Source organism: Mauremys reevesii, linkage group 9, assembly GCF_016161935.1.
Source record: "Mauremys reevesii isolate NIE-2019 linkage group 9, ASM1616193v1, whole genome shotgun sequence".
In the NCBI taxonomy this organism is placed as follows: Eukaryota; Metazoa; Chordata; order Testudines; family Geoemydidae; genus Mauremys; species Mauremys reevesii.
Window position 1 is genome coordinate 55,101,089 of NC_052631.1, and position 22,825 is coordinate 55,123,913.

Below are 22,825 nucleotides of genomic sequence, written 5' to 3' on the forward strand. Positions count from 1 at the left end.
ACCAGGGAGGGCACTGACTCTCGGTCGAGGGAGCCGAGGATGCTCAGGGGGAACGAGACGACCAGGGTGGTATCTCTGCCCGGGTGGTACACCAAGGTGAGCCACGATTGGAGTGGACAGAGGCGAAGCCTGGCATGTTTGGAAACAAACGCACAGACAGCCATGTGACTCAGGAAACCTAGGCCTGGGCGAGCCAAAGTTGTCAGGAAGGTCCGTAGACCTTATACAATTGTTACCACTACATGAAACCAAGGCTGAGGTAAGCAGGCTCTGGTGAGATTGGAGTCCAGGGTGGCTCCAATGAATTCTATTCCCTGCGTGGGAACCAGAGTGGATTTTACCATTGATGATCAGGCCTAGACACCGGAATAGGTCCGTGTCGATGCCCACAGGACTGGTACTTGGGCTCGGAGGTCCCTCAAACGAGCCAATGTGGAAGAGAAATGGGGACATGAAAATACGCGCCCGTCATATCGAGGGCGGCATACAGTCTCCGGGATCCAAGGGTGGGATGACGGTCCCCCTGGGAACCATGCGGAACCTATCCGCGGCGTGAACTTGTTAAGGACCCGCAGGTCTAGGATATGTCTGAGACCTCCCTTCGCCTAGGGGATTAGGTTTCGTCCCTAGGCACCTCCTGTATAGCTCCGATGAAGAGGAGCGTCCGCACCTGTTGCAAGAGGAATCGCTCATGAGAGGGGTCCCTAAGAGGGACGAGGATGGTTAGAAGGACCGTAACCTTGAGGGCCTGATTGACGCCCACGACTGCATAAGTGACGCCTGCTGGCAAAGTCTTGTCTTTGTCTAGGCGCAGGATAAGAGCGGTGAGGCTGGGGACGGAAAGGTCGGCGCTAAGCACCGGCGTGTGCATGCTAATAGAGAGCGGAAAGTGACCCTGCTGCCCTTCAGGCTTTGCAGCCTAGGGCCAGCTTTCTCAGAGAACAGGCCTTTGCCAGTGCAGGGCAAGTCCTGTATAGTGGACAGCGGCTGCGAGGGAAGGCTCGATAACCGGAGCCAGGAAATGCGCCTCGTGGCCACACCCGAGGCCAGGGTCGTGGCAGCGAAGTCAGCAGCATCCAACTAGGCCTGGAGGGAAGCTCTATCCAGCTTCTTCCTTCGATCCAGGAGGGCATCGAACTCTTGACGTGAGTTCTGAAGAACCGACTCTGTAAAGTTGCCCACCGCCACCCGTAGTAGCGGCTAAGCAGGGCTTGCTAGTGTGCTACACAAAGTGGCAGGGCCCCCGCCGAGTACATCGCACGGCCCCGTAAGACCAGTCGCCTAGCCCCCTAGGATTTAGGAGCTGGTGCCTGCTGGCCATGGCGTTCCATCCCATTGAGGGACTGGACGACAAGGGAGCGGGGGGAGGGGGGGTTAGATGTACCTAGGTACTCGTACCCTCTGGATGATGCTATGCAATTGCATTCCGATCAGAGGAGGGCCCGAGGAGTATGTTCCTGCCCCCGCCTCAGCTGGGGAGGAGGAAGAAGAAAGGCCAGGGACAAGCGGGTCCTGTGTGGGCTCGCACTCCTGGACGACCTCCTGATCCGGTGGGATCTGGGAGCCCGGTGGCTGAACCGGGGCTTGCTCCGTACTGGTCACAGGGGGACGGCTAATTGCCGCCTCTGGCACCCAGAGCTCCGACGGAACGGAGCGAGATGGGAGCACCGGTATGCCTCTGGCGTGGCAGTACGCCCATGGTGACTAGAAGAACCTCTGATAGGGCTCCTGGAAGACTCTGGAGGGCACATCGGAAAAGAGAGTACTGCGCATATGAAGTGTCCGCACGTGGCAACACCGATGCGTGACTGGGTGGCCCTGAAGGAGCTGAAGAGCCTTTGGTAGAGTCTGCTTCTCTAACTGACGTCGCTCGACTCGGCACCGGGGATCGGTACCGGGAGACATACCGGTACCGAGAACGAGACCTGCCACCGGAGCTGTGCTGGGCGGTCGACCGAGAGCGCAAGGCTCAACGTTCAGGAGTGGGTACGGGAGTCTCGGTGCCTGGGGCGGTGCCGGGAGCGGGATCGGTGCCGAATGTACTGGGCCAGCGAACGTGACGCTGGCCAGTGCCGCGAGTACTAAAGGTACCGCAATGGAGAACGGTGCCGAGACCACGAGCGGCATCGGGACCTCGATCGGTGACGGGACCGAGAACGTCTGCGGGACCGCGATCGGGGACGGTGCCGCTCTGCGGTGCCGACGCAGGGTGGCGTGAGCAAGACAGGCTCGCCAAAAGACCATATAACCCGCACCGGCGATGTCGGGGGTTAAGCAGCGCAGGCTCTGCCTTTGCCATCAACTCCCTCGCTGTGGAAATGTTCCCAGTGTGGAGGGAATAGTGAGCTCGACCACAGCTCACGCCGGGGAGCATTCAGGTGTTGGACTCGACGGCTCTTGCGAGGCCGTAGTCTACGGTGCTGGTACTGTCGGTGCCGTAGCAGTCACCGGTGCCGGGCAGCCCGACGTAGTAGAGCGCTCGGGCTGCGGAGCGGGCCGCTCGGACGCCGCTGAAAAGCAAGCTCGACCACGGTTTGTACCGGGGAGCTTTCCAGCACCGGACTCAACAGCTCTTGCCTGGCCGGAGTTAACGGTGTGGATACTGTCGGTGCCGCGGCAGACATCGGTGCCGGGCGATCCGATTGAGCATAGCGCTCGGCTGCGGAGCGGGCGGCTCGGACGCAGCGTCATAGCGAGCTCGACCACGGTCCGTACCGGGGAGCTTTCCAGCCCCGGACTCGACGGCTCTTGCCTGGCCGGAGTTAATGGTGCCGATACTGTCGGTGCCGCGGCAGACATCGGTGCCAGGCGATCCGACTGAGCATAGCGCTTGGCTGCGGAGCAGGCGGCTCGGACGCAGCAAGTATATTGTGCCTCTTCATCCTCCAGGAGAGGGAACCATGCCGAGTGGACGTCGGAGTCAGCGAGGGCCAGTGCCGGGAGGCCTTGGCGGCACCGGGGAACCGGTGCCGAGGGAGCGCTCCTTGAAGACTAACCAGCGCTCGGCGCCGAGAGCGGAGGAGCAAGAGCTGCCTCCCTCAGGAGCTGTTTGAGACGAAAGTCCTGCTCCCCTTTGTTCTAGGATCAAAGGCCCCGCGAATGCGGCACTTATCTGTCAGTTGAGAATCCTCGAGGCACTTAGGAGAGGATCTCTTGTCAGCAATGGCTTATGGCCGGCCGAGCATTGTAAAACCCTGTGGACCAGGCATCGGACCCGGCACCGGGTGAGGGGAAGGGGATAAACCCCGAACCCCTGAAAATAAATCCTATACTACAAACAAATAAAGTTAACTACAACTATAAACTATACACTAAACGAGAGAAACTACGAGTAGCTAGGGAGGTGGTGGTCAGCTAAGCTGTGCTCCACTGTTCTAACGGCCGTCACGGGCGGAAAGAAGGAACTGAGGAGCGGATGGGTTGGCAGGGGTATATATCCTGCGCTATAGGGGCGCCACTCCAGGGGGCGCCCAGCCGACCCACCGAGTGTTGCTAGGGTAAAAGTCTTCCGAAGAGCCGTGCACGTGCGGCGCGCACACCTAACTGGAATGCATAGGAGCAATCACTCGAAGAAGAACAAGTTTATTTGAGCATAAGCTTTCGTGGGCTAAAACCCACTTCATCGGATGCATGCAGTGGAAAATACAGTAGGAAGATAGATATACATATGAAGTGGGCTGTAGCCCATGAAAGCTTATGCTCAAATAAACTTGTTAGTCTCTAAAGTGCCAAAAGTACTCCTGTTCTTTTTTGCTGATACAGACTAACACAACTACCACTCTGAAATTTTACTAAGTGATTCCGTATGAAGCCTTCTGATGGGGATCTTTCCTTTTAAATGCGGAAAATCAAATTTAGGGCTCAAACATCTAATTACAGATAATTCTGGTAAATATATTGCAGCATGACATTAAAATGTAAGACACAGAATGGGAGGGTGGAGTAGGGAGAAGTTAGAGTTTATGATTACCAAGCAGTTGAAGACACACGTTTAAAATAACAGTTTAAAAGTCATATACAATCTATACTGAAAAGGTGAGAGAATGAATAGACAGCAGACCTGTAAGACTCAATTGCTGTATAATTTTAACAACATGTTCTAGGGTTGTGTGCTACACATATATTGGGATGAAATTACAAGGAATATCACCATTCTTTATATGGGCTTTATGACTTATCTACTTTTTTGAGATAAGAAATATTTTCTGACTGAAGATCATATTAAAGGAAGGCATCTTAGACTGGGTAGGTAGAATGACACTGAAAATGATAATACTGAAGCATTTGAAGGATGGCACTCCTTTTAAAAAGGATATCTAGTTTAGCTATCATCTTCAGAGTAAAACAGAGAATGAAGGATGCTGAAGATTTATTCCAGAGCATATGGAAACCATTTATAGATTATATGGATGACACTGTGATTACTGGGTAAGAACTTCATAGGTCATAGAATCATAGAATCTCAGGGTTGGAAGGGACCTCAGGAGGTCATCTAGTCCAACCCCCTGCTCAAAGCAGGACCAACCCAACTAAATCATCCCAGCCAGGGCTTTGTCAAGCCTGACCTTAAAAACCTCTAAGGAAGGAGATTCCACTACCTCCCTAGGTAACCCATTCCAGTTCTTCACCACCCTACTAGTGAAAAAGTTTTTCCTAATATCCAACCTAAACCTCCCCCTCTGCAACTTGAGACCATTACTCCTTGTTCTGTCATCTTCTACCACTGAGAACAGTCTAGATCCATCCTCTTTGGAACCCCCTTTCAGGTAGTTGAAAGCAGCTATCAAATCCCCCCTCATTCTTCTCTTCTGCAGACTAAACAATCCCAGTTCCCTCAGCCTCTCCTCATAAGTCATGTGCTCCAGCCCCCTAATCATTTTTGTTGCCCTCCGCTGGACTCTCTCCAATTTATCCACATCCTTCTTGTAGTGTGGGGCCCAAAACTGGACACAGTACTCCAAATGAGGCCTCACCAGTGCTGAGTAGAGGGGAATGATCACATCCCTTGATCTGCTGGAAATGCCCCTACTTATACAACCCAAAATGCCATTAGCCTTCTTGGCAACAAGGGCACACTGTTGACTCATATTCAGCTTTTCGTCCACCGTAACCCCTAGGTCCTTTTCTGCAGAACTGCTACCCAGCCATTCAGTCCCTAGTCTGTAACAGGTCACATTTTTTATTTTCTGGAATAGTTGCTACAGAGTAATTTTTTCCTTTTAGTATCAAGACAAAGCATTTGTTCTTTTTCAAGTTTTAGAAAAATCCTGTCAAACATTTCCAAGTTACGACGGGGTGAAAAAAATTACATACTCTTCTGATTTTAATCATATTTCTAAGCTGTTTTTTGGGCTAACAGTTGGCTAAAAATGGCTGAACTTCAAAACTGACATTTTCAGGTAAGCTAGCACTCGAAAAGGGTTAGTTTAGTCCTTTTGCTAATATGAAAAATATAAAATAAGTGACTGGTAAGCCATTAAAAACTTGATTTCACAAACGTTTGGCAATAGCTTTTGCTAACATTAGGAGATATGAAACTAGCTGAGTAAAAAAAAACCTACAAAGAATACGTAACCTTTAGATTAAGGGTTCCAATTCTGCATCACCCATGCATGCATAACTTCAACTGAATCCCATGGGAATTTTAGATGTCAAGAACTACTGGGGTCTGTTCTTAGGAGATTGTAGAAATTATAAATTAAATTTTACATCTGGAGTATAGAGAGATTACATTTTGAGTATAAAGAAAAACAATAAACCTGAGTGACAGTAAACCAACAAACAATAAACCAATCCAGTTTTAAGAGAGTCTTTTTAGCAACAAATATTACAAATTCTGTAGTGAAATACAATGGTTTACCTTACTGTAACATTGAGGTAGCAAATTTATATGCTCCAAATCTGGAAATGGAAAAGTTTAGGTTCTCACTAATTTAGCCAGTCTCTTTGTACATCCTGTCCTTTCTACAGCATATATTTATCACCTTTGTGTGAAGTTTTGCCTTGCAAAATTGACATACAAATGTATCAATCCCAACTGCAATCCTTATGTAGGCAAAGCTCACATTGAATTAACTGGAGACTTCCCTCAGTAATGACCGAATAAAGACTGAAAGATTTAGCTTATAAGGCATGTAAATATTCTGTTTTCTAATCACTTACAAAAAAAGCAAATTACAGAGAACTGAATATTGTGCAGAAGAAAAGTTTACTTTTGTAAATCAGTTCTCTGGATTATGTACCATTCCTTCTAGGTCATGTCTTTTACTATCTACCTGAAAGCTGTAATATGAGGGAAAGGTCTTGATTTATTGTTGTATTGTCCAGCAGGGAGCTGCTAACACTCAATTTTCTAAAAGAGGAAAGGGCTAAGTTGAAAAGAATTTTGTTTACTTTACAAGCCATCCTTGAACTCATCTCATTTCCTGGCTTGTGCAATGCCTCCATTACATCTGCCCAGGAATTCTGCACTTCTTAATCCCATTTTCATTTTCTACATTTTAACGGGGGGTTGGGTTTTTTTTTGGCTCTCTAACATATTTCCATGTTTAGGTGGCCAAATAGCATCACTTGTATCTTTCCCCCTTTTCCTGTTTTAAATTAATTGGTTAAAGGCTTTCACTGCAAGCTCAGTCAGCTCATCAGGAAACAAGGCACTAGCAATGTTACTTCTGCTGCTGTACCTTTAAGAATGCATGGTTTGGTTAGATCAAATACTCCTTTCTGTAACATGGCATTAATAAAATGTGTTTAAATGCTGAATATTTTAAACCTATTGTCAAAACCATGCTTTCCTGAAGGCCCATGAAGCACTCCTCTGGCCCCTGCAATCAGCAGCCAAATGTTTAATCCAAGGGCTCTTACCTGCTTGTGGCTGGGAAGAAAAAATACATACCTTGCTGCCACTACTATTGTTTTCTGAGCTGAATAGATTGTGAAGCAGTGTGGCACAGACCATTCATTCTCACTCTCTTCCACCTAACACGAAGAAAAAATGTTTCTCTCATCACTCACTGTGCAATGGTATGTACCCAAGTTGTTCTCTTGGGTTAGATAGGAACTCATTCACAACACCATGACTTCAGAGTTGTCACAAGTATGAAAGTCAGCTACTTCAAAAGCACTCAAAGTCTATTTTGGTTCTACACAGGAATCTATGTGTTATAGTTCTAGTGCCACATCTGTAGGCTGTTTAAGTGCCATAGCCAATGGGGTTGGAAAGGAGCAATTCCAACTAAGGTACATCTTATTACTCACCGGAGGATCCAGCACTATTAACTGTAAGTCAAAGAAAGAAAGAATAGCTCCATTAGAAGAAGTGGTAGAAGAGCTGATATGGCTAGTTGTGAAAAACAACAGCACAGATCAGCATTCCCAGATCAGTCTCAAACAGTCATGCAAAAGTGAAGAGTTAAACAAGGTTTGTCTTCAGATTGCTTTGCTAGTGAGGTGAAAAGAATGAGTGCTTTGTCCGCTGGCATCACACACAGACTAAAGCATGAGAAAGGTCCAGTCCACATCTCCATGGTCTTTGACAACCCTGGCTGCGAGGCTGCTTTCAACAGCCTGGAAGCACCTCACTCCTGACCAGCAGATGAGACTTTAGTTCATCATAGCTGCATGAAGTGAATGCACCAAGAGGCCTCCGTGCACAGTGGCTTATTTATTTATTTAACCAATGCTGTGGTGCACTTTGAAAGAAACTACTTACCAGCATGCCATGCAGAGGGAGGTGTCCATGAATTTTGAACTGATTGGTACCCGTGACTCCTTTGCTTGTGTACAGCAACATATCTGAGAACTGACAGAGGAAAGAGGAATATAACCTGTATGCTTAAAAAGACATTACCAGGTACCTATTCCACACAGATGTTTTGTTTAAGTTTGCCATTGTCTGTAATACCTTTTAAAAGCATGAAAATAAAGTCTCTTTCTCTACCAATTTTGTCCATTTCCATTAAAAATATTTGCTTTGTTTCTCTAATGGAGCTTGATATTAACATGGCTTTTAAAATGTACTTAAATTAAATAAATGGGTGTAAGTAAACAGTCAGAAAATGGACTGGATTACTGCTGTCCTCCATATACCATGAGAAGAAACTCAGTGAACTTTTGGTTAGCATGTTGAGCTCCATCATCTCTGTACTGGGACTCAATCCCTGAAAAACAGCTTGGTTTGTGGCTATGCCTTGAGGACACTTGATGTGTAGACAGCAAAGGAAGCACTCACCAGAAAGAACATCCTCTGCTGTAAACCTTTTTTAGTGAGTTTGTACAAGCAACCCTCCCGGATAAATTCCTGTGGGGAAAAGAAAGTTGCATCAAGCTTTGCCTTTCTCCAAGTGCACAGAGTTTTGAGGTCTCTTCCTTTTCCCCACTTTCTCCTTGCTGCAAACACCATTTGGAATAAGTGAGAAAAGGCAATTTCTGATAAAAGGCTGGACTTTAGTTCAGTAGCCACTGTGCTAATGTCCCATTATCCCTATAGAACGCTAAACTGTCCATTAGTTCTCTGACATGCCACACTATCATTATGAGAATCAGAAAAATTATATATCTAGAATCTAAAAAATTCTCCCAAAGTCATGGATATTCAGGGTTAATGCTAACACCGTGCCATCTACTCTGTTGATGCTCCTCTCATCAATGCTATATTCTCCATATTCTCTCAGGCCATTTTAAAGCAGAGATAAATCAGAGACAGACCTAGCAGCGTGGTCATTGTTTGGTGACATAATGTATTGCCTCTTATCCAAGGGCCAATCATAACAGCTCACCAAGTACCTGTTGTACTCAGAGCAGGGCAAAGGAATATCAATCTAAGTTGAACTACTTTTGTTTTTGTTCCTTACAGTAACATTACACGGGGAAAATGTGACCTGATATCCTATGAGAACCCTTACAGCCTTTAAGATAAATACATAGTTAAAGTCTGTGACAGGTAAATAAGTATGTTATATAAATGTTGTTCCTAAGTAGTCAAAGCCAATAAAGGCTTTAGAAGTTAAGCAAAGAAAGTTACCTACTCTGCCAGGTGCTATGAGGTTATCGATGCCAATCAAGTCATGTTGTAGCTCTGTCAGCTTCTGGAAATTCTCCAGGCGGATCAGGCTGTTTTGGAGCTGAGATGTCATCTCTGTAACCTCCTTCAGTGCATCTGCAGGAAAAGCAACACCAACACAGATCAGGGCTCCACAGACAAAGCCAGAGGTCCTAGCCATCAATCTATCATCAGTTATTTTATAACACTCAGTTAAAAGGGCTCAAATTTATGTATGCATTTATTTTTAATCACACGGAGAATATCATGCAACTTCATGGTAATTACATGTTTCTGGAGATTACCAGGTAATTACAATTTCTAAATCCAAAAGTAATTACCATGTAACCAATACTTTAGTTTGAAAGTTAGAAAATATGACACTATATGGTATGGCAACTTCTTTGCTACATTTATATATTTAACCAAGCAAGAGTTTCTGAATGAGTATTACATCTTTTCCTCCACAGTAGGAAGCAAGGACTCATTTTCCAACTTGGATTAAAAATATTAAAGACTGTCAAAAGTGAAAAGGAAACAAGCTTTGGGAAAAGGACTTTTCTATTCAAATACAACAGTATTCATTAAAGCTATTTCTTTCTGCTACTAACAGCTGTTAATAAAATTTCCTATTCTGGGGTGAATTGAAGATGATGTTGCTTTCATACAGGGACGATTGTACCAGAGTATGGCAGAAGACTGATAAAGCCCCAAACTACAGTGTTTAAAAAAAAAAAAAAAAGTAATTTTAAAACACAAGTGAACTCATGCTTTGAACTTAAACATTTTCCTGCCAGTTTTGTGCTTTTCCATTTAGCATTTTCTATTATTTTTAAATGGTATTGAATTTACTAGACTGTATTAATTTCACAACTTGAATTTACAGCATTTTAAGCCAAAACATCTTTCTTTGTGGACTAATATCACTGTTTAAATGACTGCAGAACGAGCAAGCCACACTTTTTGTAGGTCCAACCAAAAAAAAAAAAATTACACACACACACACACACACACTTATTTTCTCTTCAACAGCAAATTTGCTAATCAGTATGTCTACCCTGGGAAAGGACAAAGTCCAGTCTCCAGAGCTGTCAATCACAGGCAATATATATCAGAACTTGACTAGCCAAGTTTCTTAGTTCAGTGTAGACAGCTCTCCAGACATTAAGCACCTTTTTTTTGGGGGGGGCGGGGGGGGTTGTGATGGCAAAATGATGATAAAAACAGTAAAACTCTGTGGACCTTTAGCCATGAAGCCAGATGGAGAAACACAGCACCTACTCTCCCAGTGGAAGATAGGCAGTGTTTGTAGTTCAGATGCCCTTCTGGCAGGGTAAAAAACAAGGAAACCCATTTTTATAGGCAAAGTAGCAAGACACTTCTTGGAATAGCTAAAACAACTTTTAATTCAACGAAGAAAAAAAAACAGGTTGTGAAACTTCAGTAATTTGGATGGCCTCAGAAATCCCATCATATATAGTTGCAGCACCAGTTTTCCGTTATTTGAGTCTGTTATTCATCCAGTGCAGGCACTGCACTTTCCTGAAAGTGGTGAACACTCCCAACTCCAGGCCAATGAGTTTAAATGGGACAATTTGTGGGATGCTGTAATCCTCATGTCCCAGGTTCCACACACCATGTCTGTATCTTATTCACACCTTTGCACAAGTCATGGAGATGAATTTCTGCCTTGCCATCACTAAAAAGAACACCAACCTGATTCAAATATCCCTTGGCTTTGAGAACTGGCCTTTCATAATCTAGCTGTCAAACTTTGTACAGTACTGTGGCAAAGCACTGATTTTTGAGACAAAGTTACATCTCAGAGGTATTAGGACTGGGTCTCAGATGACCATGTCTACCAGAATCAAAGTCTACAAGCTTTCATAAGATGACTGATGGCTTCCTTTCCTTCAGGAATTTGGGGGTTGGACTGAAGACAATTCTTCACATGCAGAAAAGGTGGTGAATCCTATTACAATTCTGGCAGCTGCTTAACTGCATCCTGAACCTGCTACTGATGGGGATTCAGCTATCTGCTCTCACTGGTATCACTGTCTTGGGTGGATAGGTGAACATAGGCCAGGGAGGGGTGAGCTGGATGCCCTTTGTACCAGCTTCTTTTCTGCTTGTGGTCCCTTTTGCTGATCTGACATGCTGCAATCAGCTGCTTCTGATGGGCAAACTCACCTCTGTTTCAGTCCAGCACAGGTACTTCAGAGATGGTGTTGAAAAGTATCCTGTAGTGGGAAGGTAAGCATCTCTGAGAGAGTGGCCAAAAGCAGGGGACTGCCTGGAAACATGAGTTCAGTGGCCCGGGAGAACGTTGCTTCTAATCACACAGGAGATGATCTAAGAATGAGACTCTCTAAAAAAGCATTGCTTGAGTGCCATGCCAACAGGGCACTACTCAGAGAAAAAGACACTGACCTCTACCAGCAGTAGCTGAACAAAGAGATTCCCTGCTCTAAAGGTGCTCAAATGGTATCTGTTTGTAGTACACAGCAAGATGGCGCAACTACTGGAGGAACCAACCAGGGGCCATTTTCATCTTGACCTGCTGCTTACAAACAGGGAAAAATTGGTAGGGGAAGTAGGAGTGGGTGGCAACATGCGCAGCAGTGACCATGAGATGGTTGAGTTCAGGATCCTGACAAAAGGAAGAAGGGAGAGTAGCAAAATATGGACCCTGGACTTCAGAAAAGCATAGTAAATATGGCAGGTGACCAGCTTGGCTTAACAGTGAAATCTTCAGAGATCTTAAACACAAAAAGGAAGCTTACAAGAAGTGGAAACTTGGACAGATGACTAGGGAGGAGTATAAAAATATTGCTCGAGCATACAGGGGTGTAATCAGGAAGGCCAAAACACAATCGCAGTTGCAGCTAGCAAGGGGATATGAAGAGTAACAAGAAGGGTTTCTACAGGTATGTTAGCAACAAGAAAAAGGTCAGGGAAAGTGTGGGACCCTTAACGAATGGGGGAGGCAACCTAGTGACAGACAATGTGGAAAAAGCTGAAGTACTCAATACTTTTTTTGCCTCGGTCTTCACAGACAAGGTCAGCTCCCAGACAGCTGTCCTGGGCAACACAATATGGGGAGGAGGTGAGCAGCCCTCAATGGTGAAAGAACAGGTTAAGGACTATTTAGAAAAAGCTGGACGTGCACAAGTCCATGGGTCCAGATCTAATGCATCCAAAGGTGCTGAGGGAATTGGCTGATCTGATTACAGAGCCATTGGCCATTATCTTTGGAAACTCATGGTGATTGGAGGAGGTCCTGGACGATTGGACAAAAGGCAAATATAGTGCCCATCTTTTAAAAAGGGAAGAAGGAGAACCTGGGGAATTACAGACCTCACCTCAATCCCTGGAAAAATCTTGGAGCAGGTACTCAAGGAATCCATTTTGAAACACTTGGAGGACAGGAAGGTGATCAGGAACAGTCAACATGGATTCACAAAGGGCAAGTCATTCCTGACCAACCTAATTGCCTTCTATGATAAGATAACTGGCTCTGTGGATATGGGGAAAGTGCTGCACATGGTATATCTTGATTTTAGCAAAGCTTTTGATATGGTCTCCCACAGTATTCTTGCCAGCAAGGGAAAAAAGCATGGATTGGATGAATGGACTATAAGGTGGATAGAAAGCTGGCTAGATTGTCGGGCTCAACGGGTAGTGATCAACAGCTCGATGTCTAGTTGGCAGCTGGTATCAAGCGGAGTGCCCAGAGGTCAGTCCTGGGGCTGGTTTTGTTCAACATCTTTATTAATGATCTGGATGATGGGATGGATTGCACCCTCAGTAAGTTTGCAGATGACACTAAGCTGGGGGGAGAGGTAGATATGCTGGAGGGTAGGGATAGGGTCCAGAGTGACCTAGACAAATTGGAGGATTGGGCCAAAAGAAATCTGATGAGGTTCATCAAGGACAAGTGCAGAGTCCTGCAGTTAGGACAGAAGAATCCCATGCACCGCTACAGGCTGGGGACTGACTGGCTAAGCATCAGTTCTGCAGAAAAGGACTTGGGGATTACAGTGGATGAGAAGCTGGATATGAGTCAGCAGTGTGCCCTTGTTGCCAAGAAGGCCAATGGCATATTGGGCTGTATTAGTAGGAGGATTACCAGCAGATCAAGGGAAGTGATTGTTCCCCTCTATTGGCAATGGTGAGGCCACACCTGGAGTACTGCGTCCAGTTTTGGCCCCCCCCACTACAGAAGGGATGTGGACAAATTGGAGAGAGTCCAGCGGAGGGCAATGAAAATGATCAGGGGGATGGGACACATGACTTATAAGGAGAAGCTGAGGGAACTGGGGTTATTTAGTCTGCAGAAGAGAAGAGTGAGGGGGGATTTGATAGCAGCCTTCAACTACCTCAAGGGGGTGTCATAAACAGATAGTTAAGGGTTAAAGTCTCTTTTACCTGTAAAGGGTTAACAAGCTCAGTAACCTGATGAACACCTGACCAGAGGACCAATCAAGGGACAGGATAATTTCAAATCTCTGTGGAGGGAAGCCTTTGTCTGTGTTCCTTGTTTGCTCTGTGTGCTCTCTTTGGATCTAAGAGAGGCCAGACATGTCTCCAAGTTCTCCTGGAGTATTTCCTACTATCCAGTATAGTGAGTATTAGTTAAAAAGGCGGATTAGTCTTTTGAGTTGCTTTCTATATTTGCAATTGTGGTTTGCTGGAAGAATTCTTTATTTCTGTTGCTGTTACTGATTATGCTGAGGAGGAGGGAGGGGAAGTCTCTCCAGTTTTTATAAGTTAGACCCTGTATTTTTGCATCCTGGTAATACAGAGAGAGTGTACTTTTTTTTCTCTCTTTAATAAAATCTTTTCTTTTTAGAACTTGATTGATTTCTTCCCTTGTTTGGATTTTCAGGGGAAGGGGAGGGGGAAAAGTGAATCCCTCTTTGGTTGATTCAAGCAGTTTGAATCAGGTATCTCTCCTAAGCACTAGGAGAGGGGAGGGGGAAAATGGGTTGTTTCCCTTTGTGTTGAGATTCAAGTTGAATCTGTGTTCCCCAGGGAAAGTTTTGGGGGAACAGGGAGTGTGTCAGACACTTAAAAACTGACTGGTGGCAGCGAGAACCAGATCTAAACTAGGATTTTAGTTTAGAGGAGTCCATGCAGGTCCCCATCTTGTGAACGCTAAAGTTCAAAGTGGGGAATAAACCTATGACAGGGGGGTTCCAAAGAGGATGGAGCTAGGCTGTTCTCAGTGGTGGCAGATGACAGAACAAGAAGCAATGGTCTCAAGTTGCAGTGGGGGAGGTCTAGGTTGGATATTAGGAAAAACTATTTCACTAGGAGGGTGGTGAAGCACTGGAATGGGTTACCTAGGGAGGTGGTGGAATCTCCATCCTTGGAGGTTTTTTAAGGCCCGGCTTGACAAAGCCGTGGCTGGGATGATTTAGTTGGTTTTGGTCCTGCTTTGAGCAGAGGATTGGATTAGATGATCTCCTGAGGTCTCTCCCAACCCTAATCTTCTATGATTCTATCTGTAACACAGAAGGGAAGCCAAATAAAAGTGCAAAAAGAGCTAGCACACCCGAGAACATGGTAGCCTCTGCAAAGGAAACTCACTGCTAGGCACTTGTCTGAGTGGTGCTGGTCACACTCAAACGCTGGACAGGTAATCTAGGAGTTCTTCAATGGAAGCAGAAATATTGAAGAGGGAGGATGGACTGGATTGCTTGTTATTGGCAGTTCTGAAGAATGTGTCTTGAGCTAAATGGCAGAACCCAGACGGAACAGTTACAAGACATATCTTCATAAGAAAAATACATATTTAGGCTGAGATTTTCAAGGCCACCTAGGGGATTAAATTTAATAGATGTGTCTAAATCCTCTAGACAGCTTTGCAAATCTCAGCCAAGAGAGCTAGATACCTATACAGCTCCCATTTCCATAGTTATGTGAGCAACTGCCACATACATAAAAATAGAAACACTCTCAGCCTGCAGGAGAAACAGCATAGCTTCTAGGTGGCGAGCTTGCTTGTGCAGCCACATGACAGAGAGAAAGAGAGGGCGAGTTCTGTGTATAACAAAATTTTTGAGGAAAGCTAAGTCAAAGAAATGAGTTTTGCATTTAGTTCTGAGCTGCAATACTTCTAGATCCACTAAGAGATGCTGAAATGCAAAACTGATATAAAGGAGAGAACAGAATTCAGACTAGCATCTTCACTGCTCACTCACTCCTGCAGTCGGCATAGTCCTGGTGTTCTACTGTGTAATGCTTGCAAAGTCTCCCCAGGATCAGCTTGTAGTGTATCAGCCGCTGGATGGGCTTGAGCAGGAAAGTGTTGAGTGGCAGATAGCAAACCTTCTGCAATTCAAACTCCTTATAAACCATTTCCAGTTTCTTTAAGTGCTTAGTTGCTTTCTCCAGTTCTGTCAGGACCTCATCATGTTTCTGCAAGTAGCTGGTAAACTCCTGTTGGATCACAAGAGACACAGGAATGACTAGAAACTGGGGAAAATCCCTTAACATGGTCTAGATTTGACCAATGGACATCAAGAAACACTAGCATCCCCTTGTCCCTCATCTTCAGTTTTATTTACAATACTGAAACATGAACAATATAAACAAAATCTGCATATGCCCTGACTGTTGGTAAAAATAAACATTTGCAATACCATATATTGTAACTGCTCTATTAAAAATCTCTAATAAATATATTCAGATATGGTTGGCTGGCTTTTGTTCTCTGGACAGGGCCATTACTTATACTTTATAGGTGGTGTGGATAGCACTGCCTATTATTAAGGTTACCTGACACTTCCCACTACAAGACCCTGTTTTCAGTTGCTTATAAATTTGCCAAACTTTAACTGTTTGGGCTGAAATTTTTCCTGCTGGGTGTCTGCCTCAGGCTGATTTTTTTTTTCTTTAAAATTTCAATCAAAACAGTTTAGCTATTTCTGACACCCAGGCAGAGTGAGGGAGGAACCCACTTGACTCAAATGCAAAGGGGACAAGAGACGGACTGGAGGGAGGGAAAGGAGTATATTGGTACAAGAAGGCAGTTGTGACTGGTACTGGTTGGGCAAGGAGATTGAGAGTGGGAGCTGGGGAACCGGATGGAGGGGAGGCTGGGAGACATTGTGGGAGAGACCAGGAGTGGGTAGGAGGAAACTGGGAGCCAGTTTGCGGGAGGAACTCTGAGATTAGACAAGGAGCAGGGAAGCGAAGGCGAGACTAAGATTGGCTGTATAAAGGAACTGGGACTTGAAACCAGAGGTGGGTGGGGTGAGGGAAATGGGTATTGGGGGCCAAGCAGACAGATCAGACAAGAAGCTAGGGGAGAACTGGGATAAGGAGCCAGGGAGGTGATGGGGGAGACTAAGATTGGACGAGGAGCCCAAGAAGAGATACTGGGACTGGGAGCCAATAGTGGTAGTGAGGAGACATGGACATGACTGGAGGGCAGAGGTTGGGTGGGGAAGAGTGGAAAGAGATCAGATGAGGAGTTGGGAGGGGAGAACTGGCACTGCTTGGGCAAGGAAATGGACTAGGGGTTGGGGTGGGGGTGGGGGTGAGACTGGGACTCTGACGGTGAGCCCAAAAGAGAGAGACGTGGTGGGCAAGACAACTGGGACTGCGATGAGAAGCCTAAGGTGAGGAAACTGGGACAAGGAGCCAGGGGTGTGGAAGAGATCAGACCTGGGACAAGTTGCAGGGGTTGGGGCAGAAGGGGTCAAGCTTGAGGGGGACCGGAGAAGACAGAGAACACTCCCCTTTCAAGCCTGAAATAGAACCCAAGATTCCTGAAACTCAGCCTGTGCAATTTGCCTCCCTTGTGTGTATGCATTATGATAAAGTCTTTAATCATCTGTTCACATACTATTTTTTCCACAGACCACCTGCCTCATTTGGTGCACAGGCTGGGCCTGCTCTGGTGATGTATCAGCACTGTACGGCAAAGGAGGCTGTTGTCTGTAGGATCCCTGCTTCATTTGTTGCAGAATTTGTATGGTATGTAGAGATGAGGCATGGAATTGTAGGGGGGAAAAGAAGGGTCTCATGGTTAAGGCATTTGAAGGCTGCCTTGGAGAACTGGATTTTATCCCTGCCTCTGACACAGAGCTTTGGATTCTTCGACCATGGAATGTTGTTCCAGGAAGGAGGATTGCTAGGGATGCACTTAACGAAAAGGGGGAAGAGTCTCCAACTACCTGAAGGGGAGTTCCAAAGAGAATGGAACTAGGCTGTTCTCAGTGGTGGCAGATGACAGAACAAGAAGCAATGGTCTCAAGTTGCAGTGGGGAAGGTCTAGGTTGGATATTAGGAAAAACTATTTCACTAGGAGAGTGATGAAGCACTGGAATTGGTTACTTAGGGAGGTGGTGGAATCTCCATCCTTAGACGTTTTTAAGGTCAGGCTTGACCAAACCCTGGCTGGGATGATTTAGTTGGGGTTGGTCCTGCTTTGAGCAAGGGGTTGGACTAGATGACCTTCTGCATAGACAGCTGCAGCACACAGGAGCCAGCAAACAGAGGTGTAAACAGGGGAGTTTCAGTGGGAATTCTGTTGGAGGAGAAGGTTTTTGTATTTTGTGTATTGTATTTTATAGTTATATGTGTGGAGGCTGGTAGGGGCAGTGTGCTGGGAGAGAAGCTGAGCCCTGATTAGGGGGTGGGGCTTCTCTGCTTAGGAGTCGTATAAAGGTAGCCAGCCAGTCAGGAAGTGGCATAGACAGCTGCAGCGGCACAGGAGCCAGGAAACAGAGCTGTAAACAGGTGAGTTTCAGTGGGAGTTTGCAGGGGGAGTTTGTGGGGGAGACTAAGAGACCTAGGCAGAGGAATAGACAGGCTAGTGAAGGGAGCGGGTGGTGTTCTGCTGGTGTTCTGGTGCCCGTTGGGGGTTTGATTTGCTGTAGGTGGTGGTGGTTTGCTTTGGTTTGTGTTTCCTGGACTAACAGATTTTAGGTGGGAAGGCTATGACCGATACAGAGGCAGCAGTGAAAGACACAATGAGGATGACTGGATGTGGAAGCTGCGGCATGTACATGATCCTGGAGGGGGTACCTGAAAAAAGTTTTGTCAGCATGAAGTGCCGTCTGATAAAGCTGATGGAAGAAAAGATCCGAGGATTGGAGATGCAGGTGGAAACTCTGGTTGAGTTTAGAAGGGGGTTCGAGCAGATGATGGAGAAAAGACATGAGGAGGCTGAAGGGAAAAGCTCAGACTTGCAGATGGAAGAAGGACCAAAGAATTCTAAGGGGAGACTGCTGGGTGAAGAAAGTGGACAGTGGAAGCATGTGACTAAGAGAACCAGGCAGAGGAAAAGACGGCCCAGTTCCTGAGAAACAGAGCTCAGGAACAGGTTTGCAGAGTTGGAAATGATGAAGGGGCAGAGCAAGTGGTCGCTTAAGATGAGTGGGCAAGGAAGAAGAGAAGAGCAGCTAGTCCTATAGAAAGAGGGGAAGAGTCAATGGAGACAACACCACCAAATATGAGCCGCAGCAGGATATGGGATGGGTTGCGGAGGATTGCAAGGGACAATAGAAATCGAGAGGACTTGCAGCCAGAGGGAACAGGGGATAGACCAGAGAATCGCACCGTCACCATGAAAAGGCAGGTCTATGTGATTGGGGACTCCTTACTGAGAAGAACAGACAGGCCTGTAACTGGAGCTGATCCGGAGAACAGAAGGGTGTGCTGTCTGCTGGGTGCTAAGATATGGGATGTGGACCTGAGGCTGAAAAGGATCCTAACGGGAGCGGAAAAGAATCCGCTGATTGTCCTTCATGTGGGAATGAATGATATGGCTAGATTCTCGCTGGAACGTATCAAGGGAGACTATGCCAGACTGGAGAAGACACTTAAGGAAATCGAGGCTCAGGTGATCTTCAGTGGGATTCTGCCTGTTCCTAGAGAAGGGCAACAAAGGTGCGACAAGATTATGGCGATCAACAGATGGCTCAGGCACTGGTGCTATAAGAAGGGCTTTGGGATGTATGGCCACTGGGAAGCATTCATGGACAGAGGACTGTTCTCTCGGGATGGACTTCACCTGAGTAAGGAGGGAAATAGACTTCTAGGATGGACGCTGGCACAACTGATTAAGAGCTTTAAACTAGGAATTTGGGGGAGATGTCTGGGAGATGTCAAGGTAATCTCCACGCCGATTTAACATTGAAAGGGAAGAAAAAGTAAGAAAGGATACAGCCGTGGGCAGGAGAATGGACATAAGGAGGAAGGGTAGTGTAGATACCAGTCTAATAAGTGATACTGGTGGTAGAATGTCTGTGCCTAATCGGGTAGAGAATGACAGTGAAACCACACAGCAAAAATTAAGATGTTTGTACACTAATGCGAGGAGCCTAGGTAACAAAATGGAGGAACTAGAGCTACTGGTGCAAGACTGGAGTACAGGTATTGAAGGCTATGTGCTGTTTAGGAAAGACAGAACTAAAGGCAAAGGTGGTGGAGTAGCATTGTATATCAATGATGAGGTAGACTGTAAAGAAATAAGAAGTGATGGAATGGATAAGACCGAGTCTGTCTGGGCAAAAATCACATTGGGAAAGAAAGCTACTAGAGCCTCCCCTGAGACAGTGCTTGGGGTGTGCTACAGACCGCTGGGATCTGATTTGATATGGATAGACATGCATCCGACGAAGTGGGTATTCACCCACGAAAGCTCATGCTCCAAAACGTCTGTTAGTCTATAAGGTGCACCAGGATTCTTTGCTGCTGATATGGATAGAGACCTATTTAATGTTTTTAATGAAGTAAACACTAATGGGAATTGTGTGATCATGGGAGACTAACTTCCCAGATATAGACTGGAGGACAAGTGCTAGTAATAATAATAGGGCTCAGATTTTTCTGGATGTGATAGCTGATGGATTCCTTCACCAAGTAGTTGAAGAACCAACAAGAGAGGATGCCATTTTAGATTCGGTTTTGGTGAGTAGTGAGGACCTCATAGAAGAAATGGTTGTAGGGGACAACCTTGGTTCGAGTGATCATGAGCTAATTCAATTCAAACTAGATGGAAGGATAAACAAAAATAGATCTGTGACTAGGGTTTTTTATTTCAAAAGGGCTAACTTTAAAGAATTAAGGAAATTAGTTAGGGAAGTGGATTGGACTGAAGAACTTGGGGAGCTAAAGGCAGAGGAGGCCTGGAATTACTTCAAGTTAAAGTTGCAGAAACTATCAGAAGCCTGCATCCCAAGAAAGGGGAAAAAATTCATAGGCAGGAGTTGTAGACCAAGCTGGATGAGCAAGCATCTCAGAGAGGTGATTAAGAAAAAGCAGATAGCCTACAAGGAGTGGAAGATGGGAGGGATTAGCAAGGAAAGCTACCTTATTGAGGTCAGAACATGTAGGGATAAAGTGAGAAAGGCCAAAAGGCATGTAGAGTTGGACCTTGCAAAGGGAATTAAAACCAATAGTAAAAGGTTCTATAGCCATATAAATAAGAAGAAAACAAAGAAGGAGAAGTGGGACCACTAAATACTGAGGATGGAGTGGAGGTTAAGGATAATCTAGGCATGGCCCAATATCTAAACAAATACTTTGCCTCAGTCTTTAATAAGGAGCTTAGGCATAATGGTAGGATGACAAATGGGAATGAGGATATGGAGGTAGATATTACCACATCCAAGATAGAAGCCAAACTCAAACAGCTTAATGGGACTAAAATCAGGGGGCCCAGATAATCTTCATCCAAGAATATTAAAGGAACTAGCACAAGAAATTGCAAGCCTATTAGCAAGAATTTTTAATGAATCAGTAAACTCAGGGGACATACCGTACGACTGGAGAATTGCTAACATAGTTTCTATTTTTAAGAAAGGAAAAAAAGTGATCAGAGTAACTATAGGCCTTTTAGTTTGAAATCTGTAGTATGCAAGGTCTTGGAAAAAATTTTGAATGAGAAAGTAGTTAAGGACCGTGAGGTCAATGGTAATTGGGACAAAATACAACATGGTTTTACAAAAGGTAGATCGTGCCAAACCAACCTGATGATCTTCTTTGAGAAGGTAACAGATATTTTTGACAAAGGAAACGCAGTGGATCTAATTTACCTCTATTTCAGTAAGGCATTTGATACGGTTCCACATGGGGAGTTATTAGTTAAATTGGAAAAGATGGGGATCAATATGAAAATTGAAAGGTGGATAAGGAACTGATTAAAGGGGAGACTCCAACGGTTCATACTGAAAGGTGAACTGTCAGGCTGGAAGGAGGTTACTAGTGGAGTTCCTCAGGGATCAGTTTTGGGACCAATCTTATTTAATCTTTTTATTACTGACCTTGGCACAAAAAGTGGGAACATGCTAATAAAGTTTGCAGATTACACAAAGCTGGGAGGTATTGCTAACACAGAGAAAGACCGGGATGTCATACAGGAAGGTCTGGATGACCTCGTAAACTGGAGTAATAGTAATAGGATGAAATTTAATAGTGAAAAGTGCAAGGTCATGCATTTAGGGATTAACAACAAGAATTTTGGTTATAAATTGGGGACACATCAGTTGGAAGTAACAGAGGTGGAGAAGGACCTCGAAGTATTGGTTGATCACAGGATGACTATGAGCCACCAATGTGATATGGCCGTTAAAAAAGCTAATGCGGTCTTGGGATGCATCAGGTGAGGTATTTCCAGTAAAGATAAGGAGGTGTTAGTACCGTTATACAAGGCACTGGTGAGACCTCATCTGGAATACTGTGTGCAGTTCTGGTCTCCCATGTTCAAGAAGGATGAATTCAAATAGGAACAGGTACATAGGAGGGCTACTAGGGATCCGAGGAATGGAAAACCTGTCTTATGAAAGGAGACTCAAAGAGCTTGGCTTGTTTAGCCTAACCAAAAGAAGGCTGAGGGGAAATATGATTGCTCTTTATACATATATATCAGAGGGATAAATATCAGGGAAGGAGAGGAATTATTTAAGCTTAGTACCAATGTGGACACAAGAACAAATGGATATAAACTGGACACTAGGAAGTTTAGACTTGAAATTAGACGAAGGTTTCTAATCACTAGCAGAGTGAAGTTCTGGAACAGCCTTCCAAGGGGAGTAGTGGGGGCAAAAGACATATCTGGCTTCAAGACTAAGCTTGATAAGTTTATGGAGGGAATGGTATGATGGGATAGCCTAATTTTGGCAATTAATTGATCTTTGATTATTAGCAGGTAAATATGCCTAATGCTCTGTGATGGGATGTTAGATGGGGTGGGATCTGAGTTACTACAGAGAATTCTTTCCTGGGTGCTGGCTGGTGAGTCTTGCCCACATGCTCAGGGTTTAGCTGATTGCCATATTTGGGGTTGGGAAGGAATTTTCCTCCAGGGCAGATTGGCAGAGGCCTTGGAGGTTTTTTGCCTTCCTCTGCAGCGTGGGGCCCGGGTCACTTGCTGGAGGATTCCCTGAACCTTGAGGTCTTTAAACCACGATTTGAGGACTTCAATAACTCAGACATAGGTTAGGGGTTTGTTACAGGAGTGGGTGGATGAGATTTTGTGGCTTGCATTGTGGAGGAGGTCAGACTAGATGATCATAATGGTCCCTTCTGACCTTAAAGTCTATGAGTCTCTTCCAATCCTAATCTTCTATGATTCTATATAAAGTGATATATGATGCTAATTATGCTGAAAAATCAGGTCCAAGGTATTTCAAAGGGAATATTCCAAAATTAAGAGATTTTTCATATTTATTTCTCTGTGCCTCAGTTCTCAATTTCTAAAATGCAGATGACACGCCATCTCATGGGATGGCCTGGGGCCACATATTAAACAACAAAGATAAAAGGAAA

The 22,825-nt window shown here is 45.2% G+C and overlaps 1 protein-coding gene across 18 annotated transcripts in view; it reads right to left on the bottom strand.

Moving 5' to 3' along the window:
* The window catches only part of FARP2 (FERM, ARH/RhoGEF and pleckstrin domain protein 2), a 209,780-nt gene that overhangs the window by 16,495 nt on the left and 170,460 nt on the right, over nt 1-22,825 (bottom strand). For 17 of the 18 annotated variants that reach the window (XM_039487655.1, XM_039487658.1, XM_039487651.1 and 14 more), the window contains 5 exons: nt 15,247-15,484; nt 9,027-9,157; nt 8,231-8,299; nt 7,712-7,801; nt 6,896-6,978 (listed from right to left, as the gene is read on the bottom strand). In XM_039487655.1, coding sequence (XP_039343589.1) covers nt 6,896-6,978; nt 7,712-7,801; nt 8,231-8,299; nt 9,027-9,157; nt 15,247-15,484 — 611 coding nt within the window. The remainder of the gene's footprint in view (nt 1-6,895; nt 6,979-7,711; nt 7,802-8,230; nt 8,300-9,026; nt 9,158-15,246; nt 15,485-22,825) is intronic. The other variant, XM_039487656.1, reaches the window with a different exon arrangement.